The sequence below is a fragment of the Arachis ipaensis genome, chromosome B2, assembly GCF_059453495.1.
Source record: "Arachis ipaensis isolate K30076 ecotype BB chromosome B2, ASM5945349v1, whole genome shotgun sequence".
Classification (NCBI taxonomy): domain Eukaryota; kingdom Viridiplantae; phylum Streptophyta; class Magnoliopsida; order Fabales; family Fabaceae; genus Arachis; species Arachis ipaensis.
In genome coordinates, this window is record NC_142437.1 from 109,947,347 (window position 1) to 109,957,461 (window position 10,115).

The 10,115-nt window shown below is 24.8% G+C and overlaps 1 protein-coding gene across 1 annotated transcript; it reads right to left on the reverse strand.

The window, feature by feature from the left end:
- Positions 1 to 240: 240 nt before the first annotated feature.
- Positions 241 to 8,254, reverse strand: LOC148575191 (beta-glucosidase 11-like). The gene is made up of 13 exons (XM_016328474.3): positions 8,117 to 8,254; positions 7,960 to 8,029; positions 6,866 to 6,921; positions 6,461 to 6,536; positions 5,286 to 5,357; positions 4,941 to 5,028; positions 4,491 to 4,746; positions 1,776 to 1,891; positions 1,472 to 1,692; positions 1,346 to 1,377; positions 1,039 to 1,126; positions 625 to 715; positions 241 to 515 (listed from the first exon to the last, which is right to left on the reverse strand). The coding sequence occupies exons 1-13, from the start codon at positions 8,252 to 8,254 to the stop codon at positions 281 to 283; spliced, it is 1,539 nt and encodes a 512-aa protein (XP_016183960.1). The 3' UTR covers positions 241 to 280.
- Positions 8,255 to 10,115: the final 1,861 nt, after the last annotated feature.

Here is a 10,115-nt window from a genome sequence, read left to right on the forward strand (position 1 = left end):
TAGTCATGCTTATATATACTTTCTATGACAAATAGCTCCATAAATTTCTTTCTGCAAAATGAAAATCGGAAGAGAGACCTATCCTTCATTCTTTCTTCAATTAAGAGACATGATCAAAACTTTCTAGGTAACATATAATATATCATCTCATGTTGACTAATAAATTCCATTAATTTACACCATGAATTATGTCACTTTACTATTCTTTGGCAAAGTGCCAAGTTATTACCATAGCACAAATTCATATCAATTAGATTTTTAACAAGTCCTTATTACATTATTAAATGGCATCATGTAATGAAGAATTCTTTTCAATTTGCATGGCCACCATTGGGTCCATAGTTCTGTTGTTGAGGAAGTTAGAGTACCATACAGAAGAGAGCTTAGGTTGTCTCCTCAAAGTGGGGTCCTTCAAATCAACGTAATAAAGGCCATAAGTGAATTCATATCCACTCAATAATTCGAACACATCCATGAACGACCATACAAAATAGCCTCTTATGTCATGTCCATTCCTTTTAACAATCACCCAAAAAAAACAAAATTAGAAATTGAATTAGCAAAGGATCAATAATTTTTTATGAAAAAACAGAAAAATGCTAAAAATGAAAATGAAAGTACTACCTTTGCATATGAAGTATACTTTCAATGTATTCTTGCAAGTATTTTATCCTTGGCCAGTCTTCCAATGATGAACTTCTGTGTGTTTGTTGGCCTGTGAAGTCCAAAAAATAATGACCATAATCATATCATTCTAGGATTGGTTTGTTTGACAAAAGAATTATTGGAAGCTTTTGAGACGTTAATGTCATCTACTTGACACAATAATCAATAGAAATTTAATCATAATCATATATGTATTATGTACCTTATTTTTAATGTGTATTTTGTCTATTTTGTATTTCAATACATAATTTATACCGATTGATTTGTTGGTTGATTTTTTGTGTATACATAACATAGTTGAATTTCAAAAGAAGTCAATGTATTTTGTTATCAAATTATAGTGTTGGAGAGACAAGATAAAGAGAAGCAAACCATTTTCTTGAATGTAAATTGGAAATTTTCCATAGATACTCTTCAATGAGTCAAGCAACCCTTGTAAAGTCCATGGAATGATTGGAATCTAAACCGTACCAACCAACAAGTTAGTGTTAAACATCAACAACAAACAACAACAAAGCCTTGTCCCACTAAGTGGGGTCGGCTACATGAATCAAACGATGCCATTGTGCTCTGTCATGTATCATGTCTATAGAGAGACGTTTATATGTTAAACATCACCCATGCATAAATTAAAATATTAAAAAAATAAGATTTATTTAAGTTCCAATATTACTGTTACCTCATCAGATGATGTTTCGTTTGTGGTATAAGCTACATTCAAAAATAACATAAAATTAGATTTTTTTTTTACTCAATTAAGTAAATAGATGATACATTAAGTAAATAGAATATGGTATAAACCTACCTGTAAGTTCTACAGCCATATCTGCTACATAATCTCTATCTTTTATACGCAGGCTTCTAGGATTGTCCTTAACATAAAATGAAACATAAAAATTTATTCCTAGGAAGTCAATTGAGCCTTTCACCAAATTTGATTCACTTTTTGTGAATACTGGAAGCCTTGAACCAACCATCTTTTTCATGGTTTCAGGGTAATCCCCAAAAATAAAGGGATTCAAAAACCTACAACCATAAAAAAAACACACAAACCAATTGAATTATATTGTAAAGAGAAATGATTATATTATAATTAATATCATACTTACCACCCATGAGAGAAGTCTTGAGCCCTCTGAGTAGCAATTATATCTTCACTTGTATTTGTTAGAGGAACAAAACCAAAAGTAAGGAGATTAAACCCAATTAATCCATGTTGCTTGTCCTGCATTAATCATATCTTGTTTTATAGTAAATTACTCAAATTTATAAAGGGAAATATTCCCATAATGACATTTTCATATGAAGATGATATTATGAATTCTTAGATAGTTAATTAAATATATCAAATTATTTAATAGTCTACAATATTATCTTCGTGTAAAATATCATTATGAGAGTATTCACGGTTTATAAATGTCATCATTAAAGTATATATGACATGGGATGGAAAGTTCACAATTAAGGCATAACTCGACTTTGTAATACGCACAACGCAAAGTCTTTTTCTCATTTTTTTTGGTCAAATTTGGGTTGAAAATTTTAACCTCGTAGCACTTTTTAGGTTGAAATAGGCTTTAATTTAAAATTTTACTAAACTTTATTTTATCTTTAATAATTTTTTTTTTAAAATTAGGAGTGAGACTCGAACCTGCAATTTTTAGGTGAGTATGGAGAGACTATGCCATTTAAGTTATAACTCATTAATTTTAATAATTCTTATTACAAGTAATACACTATTAATTTTAATTATATAATACTTAAATGCATGGGTAATTATTATATTTTCATAGATATTAATATATTATACAAATCTAATATTTAAGTATTAAAATGATAAAAAGAGATATAATTAATTTAAAATACTTTAAAAATAATACAAAGTTATCAATTTAAATTAATTTAAATTATTTTTTAACGGATATTTATTTCATTTTTTGCGATAATAAAAATAGTTGTTAATATATTACCAGCAATTAGACATTAATCATCTTATATTTTATTGCTAAAAAGTTTTAGCGATAGTTATACAGTTTTTTATAAAGACTTTTTTAATAGTAGCAAAAAGTATAACATATAGTAATAACGAAAAATATATAATTATCACAAAAACATAAATTAAATAAGAGATATAGTAATTATTATGTTCTTTCCGCTAATAGTGATTTGTGTTGTAATGATAGTACTCACATTTTAGATTTATGTCATATTATATATTTTATTTATTATAAGAATATTATAATGATCCGTATAATTTGGAGAGATAAAATATTCGAGTGTAATTCATTTTTTTAAATCATCCTTTTATAATAAATGATAGGATTCCATAATTTATTTTTTACATTTTTACATACTCTAGTGTTATTATTTAATAGAGAAAATTTCATTCTCTTCCTGCGAGATACTAAAATGACATTTTCCTCTCCTCTATTTTATAAATGTACATTCAACTCCCTTCTAACTTTTAAAAAACCTCCTCTTTAATCCATTTTAAATTTTTTTGTGTTAACTAATGTTAACTTTATCCATTTTAAAAAAAAATAAATTATTTTTTTAAAAAATAGCCATTAGCAAAAATTTTATTTTTTATCATTAAATTTTGCTTATCAAAATACCATTTAATAAATTATTATTTTTTTCTAAAATACCCTTCAATAATTTTTTAATTATTAAATTATAATTTTACCAAAATTTTCGTTAACAATTTTTTTATATTTTACTATTAATTTTTTAATATCTATATATATTATTTTAACATTAAATAAAAAATTTTAGTAAGATTATTTTTCAATATCAATATATATTAATTGTTATACATATTAACAGTGGTAAGATTTTTTTATTTAATGTTAAAATAATATATATTGATATCAAATATAAAAATAATTGTTAACAAAAATTTTGGTAAAATCATAATTTAATAATTAAAAAATTATTGAAGGATAGGTATCTTAAAAAAAATAATTTAATTATTAATTTTTTAAAAATATTTTAATAAAAATACAATTTAATCAATAAAAAATAATTTATTAAATGATATTTTGGTAAGCAAAATTTAATGATGAAAAATAAAATTTTTGCTAATGGGTATTTTTTCAAAAAATAATTTATTTTTTCTTAAAAAATGAATAAAGTTAATATTAGTTAACACAAAAAATTTAAAATAGATTAAAGAGGAGGTTTTTTAAAAGTTAAAAAGGAAGAAAATGTACATTTATAAAATAGAGAAGAGGGGAGTGTTATTTTAGCATCTCGCAAGGGAGGGGAGTGAAATTTTCTCTATTTAATATTTATATGATTTGTTTATATATGTGTATTGTAATATACCTCTTCAGTTTTATCTTATTAAATCTTATAATTTTATCACGTATAATATCTAATTTATTATGTTTTATCTAAAAGTCAAATTAGCCCAATATAATCCAATCTGCTAATCAAATTATTTTTGGATCAAGGCTAGTTTCTAACCATAGCCTTGTGTAATATCTTTATAATTATGTTATCAAAATTAGAAAACCATCACCTGATATAATAATATCTTTACAATAATGTTACCAAATTTAGAAAGAAGTCCAAGATAAATGTAACAAAAATGTTACATGTATATTAAAATCAGTCATTTTGTGTCTATATGTGTTATTGGTTAATCAATTTTTAATATATATTTTATATTAGTAGTTATTTTTGGTAATTAATTGTGGTATATATCTAATATAATTGTCATAAAATTATTTATTTTGAAAATTTAAGTTAATAAAAAAAGAACATAAAATAGTTATTATAGTTCTAATAGACAGACAGTAATAATAGTAAACGTTATTTACCTGGTACTTGTTCCTATACAATGTTGCAGCTGATGCATGAGCTAACAACATATTATGTGTTGCTAAGTATGGTTCATTTGAAGAATCTCCCTTAGAGCAATTATATATAGAAGGAGGAGAACAATGTTGAGGTGGTAAGTATCCTATATCATAGCCACCTTTTACAAAAGCATTTCCTTCATTCACTGTTGTCCAATGTTTGACTCTCTCTCCAAATTCTCTAAAACACACATCCGCATATCTTGTGAAGTCTCTTCTACAAAAATATGCACGCACAAAATAATATGTTAATAATATCATCTTTCTTTGTAGCAATATAATTATTTTCTTTAAAATTTGAATTTTAGTTCTTTCATAAATAAATTGTGGCAGTAACCTTTTTTTTTTTCTGAATAATTTTAGTACTTTATTTTCTTATGAAATTAGATATTTGAAGTCTGGGAACCATACACAATTTTTTTATTAACCCATCCTCCATATTCATCCTCAAGAGCTTGTGGTAGGTCCCAGTGATGTAATGTAACATGTGCTTGAATTCCTACAAGAACAGAAAAGACAAGAATAATTGAAATATTTGCTATCCAAAAATATTTAGCTAAAAATCAGTTAGAATTTATCTTATTTAACATTTATTAATTGTTACAATAATTAATAAACACTAAATAAAATAAATTTTGACTTTTTTTTTTATCCTCCTAGTATTACCGCAAAAATAAAAAATACATAATGGAAAGACTTCTCTTAGATATTAATTAAAACATTAGCATAAATTAAAGATATGGTTTGCGCATAAACCTTGACTTATCAGTTCATTGATAAGATTGTTGTAATATTGTAATCCCTTTTGATTGATTGGGCCTCTTCCATCTGGTGGTAATTAAAATTCAGAACTCAGCAATATACCAATAAATAACAATGATATAATATTTCTGGTATAAAATAATTAAAGGTCTTATAAAAGTTGTTTTGGTCCAATAAGTGTTAATTTTTAGAAAATAGGCAATATTAATTCATTTTTTTTACTAATAATCCTATTAAATAAGCGAGAGACAAAAAATAGAAAGAAAAAATGCAATTGTAGAATAAGAAAAATTAACGGCGGTAATTTTATACAATCAATCTAGTTTATTTAAAATCAAAATATTTCTAAATCATTTCTATATATTTTGTGCGTGATTAATTTCGGACTTATGTTAAACTGGAGGAAGTAACATTTTGTTATGAAGTACAAAGATCCATTATTCATAGCACATCAAAATCAAATTAAGTGAATGTCTAGTACAAAAATCACATTTACTTGACATAAGTTTGAAAAAAAATGTCACTACTTCTTTTCTCTAAGAGATATCTAAATAATATTTTCATCTTTTCTATTTAAAAAATTTACAATTCTTGACTAAAATATACATTCATAATAATTATATATTGGTACATTTAGTGATAATTGTTTTGTTATTATCAATGTAATAATTTTCATTTATGTTTTTGGTGATTCATTTTTTATTTATGCTTAATATTTTGATAGTATAGTATAAAATATTTTAACTTGCATTGTTAGCAAAATATTTAATTTCAATTTTTGTATTTTTCATTATTATAGATAAAAATTAAAAGTAAATAAAATTTATTACATTAATAAGAAATACATATTTATATTATTATTTTTATTGTAATTTGTTTATATATATAATCATTATTGAAAGGATACTTTGGTCAAACAAACTAAAGAATAATTTATTTTACTCTTGTAGAAGAGAGGAGGAGAATTTTGTATATACTCTAAAAACAAATAAATATTCTTAATTTAAAGTATATATTTTATAAATAGAGTAAAGAAAATGCCATTTAGTTATCTTTAAAAAAACAAAAAAAATAATATATTCTCCATATCCTACACATCATATTGATTTCAATACTAGAATATTACACTTCTCTTGCTTGCACCGTTATGACATATATAATTTTGTCACCTGGAATAAGTCTTGACCATGATATAGAAAATCTGTAGGCATCTAATCCCATTTTTTTCATGAGCTGTACATCTTCCTGCGCATAAATATTTGGATCAACAAGTATTGGTAATTAATAATTAATTGATCTAAGTATGATATATATGTCAAAGAGGAAAGATTTAATGTTCCTTCGATCATGGTATTTATAAAAATAATTTAGGTTCACATAAAAAATCAGTTGTCAAATTAAATACTATATATTTATGTATATTTATATATATTAATTTATATATTTTTAATTAAATAATCTGTATTACAATAATCAAATTTGTTTAGTATAATGATTTTGTTATAAAATATCAAATACATAATTCTATATATTAAATAACTGATTAGTGGCTGTTTTTTATAATATGTACTCACCTTATATTTGTGATACTGATCACATGCAATGTCTCCATCACCCTTGAACATATTTGCTGTAAATTTAATTCAAAAGGGGGTAATTCATTATTGTAAGGGTAACTAAGGATTTTGTAACATGAGTTCTAGCAATTTTTGTAACTAAATTATCAACAGCATAATTAGAAAAGTTAAGAAGTTTATGTTACACTAGTTACTTATGAATATTGTATATGCAATCAAGTCCAAACCAATCTACTAATAAACCAAGTAAAGTCGGTTACTTATGAATATTGTCTAGTTTTTTTTTTTTTTTTTTTAAATATTTTTTAACCCACACAATTCAATTCACGAATACCCTACTTAAAAGTGTATGTTGAGCCCCTAAAAGAAAACTAGACGTATCTATGTGTGTCATTATGTGCATCAGAGCCAGAAAATCATCTCAAATTAATCCTAACAAAATTTTTATGGGATAAATTTATTTTTAAATAAAAATATTTAGCTGTATAATTTTTTAGATTATTAGATAAATTTATTTCTGATAAAATTAATTAATTAATTAATTATCTTTATGAATTTCAGATAATTAATTTCCTAATCCTTTTTAAGGAAAATTAAAGACTAATTTTTTTTGTTTTAAAATATTAAACAAGTAATCTTATCTCTTGTTAAAATTTAAGAAAAACTCACTTCTCAATTTTTCTGTCGCTATATTCTCTAAATTTGTAGTTAATTATCAACAGAAAAAATTTGTCGCAAAAACCATCACTAATCCAAAAATTTTAGTAATGAGACTAATTTATCTAATATTCTAAAAAAAGAAATCAAAGATCATTTTATCATTTTTTTTAAAAGAATAGATATAAAGAATCAACTTTAATTAATTAATATTAACTAAAAAAATTTAACCCTCATTCTTTTAAGATTTAAAATTTAAGATAAAAATAATTTATACAAAATTATTGATATTAATTGAAAAAAAAAAGTAAATTCCTAGTTAAACTCTTTGTTTAAAAATACTAATTTATCTATTACAAAAATTGTTAATAAAGAATTTAAGATATGACTAAAGAAGATTGTGAGTCCATAAATTAATGAAGAGATAGTAGTACCATTGCCGGCATGCGCATAAGTATCCCATATGCTTGGCTTCCTTCCATCTTCATCTGCTGCACCTTCTACCTTTTCTCATCCCATATATCTTATTTATTAATTACCACTCCATTTATCAAAACTATATCATTCATTTGAGACGAGAAATTAAAGAACCTGATATGCAGATGTTGAAGCACCAAACACAAATTGAGGCGGGTATTCATCTCTTCTCAAACCATCAACTACTAACAAAACTGATGAACATACCAACAATAATAATAACTCAACCACAACAAATCCCTTCTTCCACATCCTTCTCCTTCTTCTTATGCTTTGAGATTGTTAGTTCTTTTTCAATCATATAACATGAAGCATGCAAGTAGGTAATATAATAATAAAATAGCAAATATATAACGCATGATTAATGTGTAGTATAATAATAGTAATAATAAGGAAAAAGTTTGTTCTTATTCTTGTGGACACAATATATATTCTTAAAACTTGCTTACAAGTTAGAGAAAGAGGCAAGTTTTTATTGGTCAATCGGGCCTATATTATATGGGTGTTGCATAGGGAACGCCCCATTTGAGATCTACACACCTTTCAATACATGATGTGGTATCTTTCTGCCAGGCTTTATTTATTGCAGCTCACTACTGTTATTTTTTTTTCCCCTTGATTCTTTGCACATTTTCCAGGAGGTGTATAGGCAATATAAATGTGAGAGAGAGAGAGAGAGATTCATGTGCGTACTATAGTAATTTGTGAGTGTTAGGGATTTGCGTTCGACGAATTATTTATTAGAAAAAATTCATGAGTCAATTAGTTTAAATTGAAAATTTTCATCATCCATGTCTAAATAATTGCTTTAGATGCAAAAAAAAATTATTTAGATAGATTGCACTTAAATGAAAAAAATTCAGTAAAATAATTATTTTACAAAAAATCGTTTTTTTTTTAAATTAATATTTTTATGATTGAATTATTATTTCATACATAATAAATTTAATAATTATTAATTTTAGCAATTCGAATTTATTTTATTATATCTTTACCATAGTCTCGAAAACACAGATATTTTGGCCTAAAAATTACGGGGAAAGTACTCATCATGGAAAGTCTCTTAAATTAAAAAATTTTAAAAATAAAAAAATATCAATTAGACATTCAAAGAATGAAAAACATGGACTATTGATCATAGAAACATAACATGCAAACTTTGATTTAGAAAAAGTCTAATTTCCAAACTCATAAATAGTAGGTTATATAGTAGGTGATAACCTACGCTTGATAGAAGTTATGGTTAGAGTTTGGACTTTATAAAAAAAATAACCAAATTAAAAAGTTCCACCTTAAAGAATGAGATGCTTGGGTTGAGATCTAAAATTCGATGGAAAAATATTTTTTAAAAAAAACATACCGAGTTTGAAAAGTCTGTTCTAAAATATTTTTATAAGTTCAATACTAAGAATCGGGTTCAATTGTATGAAAAGTTTTGAGAAACTAGATTAATGATTAAATGTTCTCTCGGATTTCAAAAAAGATGTTACAAAGAGACCATTAACTCCCTGTAACTCATTCTAATGCTTATTAACTCAAGTTTATGAATTTAACTGCTACATTATAACCACCATTCTAGTGTTAAAGAGAAGGTTATAACATTGACTATATATAGGTGTAAGAACATCATATGATACCACAACAAATCATCAAGCATTTTATGTTGAGAGAATTTCAGTCTTCTAGATCAACTAAACCTAAAAGACATCTCATAGCCTTAGAATGAATAAGGAGAGAAGTTCACAACATCACCACCTCATAACATATGTACTATTCCAAATACGTGCACTCAAATATGATCTTTATCTTAGTTCTTCTTGCGACCCATGTTAATTTGAGCATCGAAATCCTTGTAGGTACACTCTCTACCATTAAAAATAATAAATTCGAGACACTGAAAATTCTAAATAGGAGAATAATAACAATATCGTATCTTCAACTTATTTTCTATAATTTTATTCCTAAATTCCGAAGAACAAAAATACTTCGAAACATTTGAATATGCTATATCATGCATATATAAAATGTAAATGCTTCAAAACATTCATTATCCAAATATTATAGGAAATATATATACAATCTCATGTTGATTATACTAATTAACTTTGCATTA

Bases quoted from the DNA above. Each gene is read 5' to 3' on its own strand.
- LOC148575191 (XM_016328474.3), bottom strand. From the start codon at position 8,254: ATGTGGAAGAAGGGATTTGTTGTGGTTGAGTTATTATTATTGTTGGTA. The intron at 8,030-8,116 runs GTTCTTTAATTT...GGATGAGAAAAG, and splicing joins CTTCAACATCTGCATATCAG to GTAGAAGGTGCAGCAGATGA. The intron at 5,029-5,285 runs GTTTATGCGCAA...CTGTTCTTGTAG, and splicing joins CAATGAACTGATAAGTCAAG to GAATTCAAGCACATGTTACA.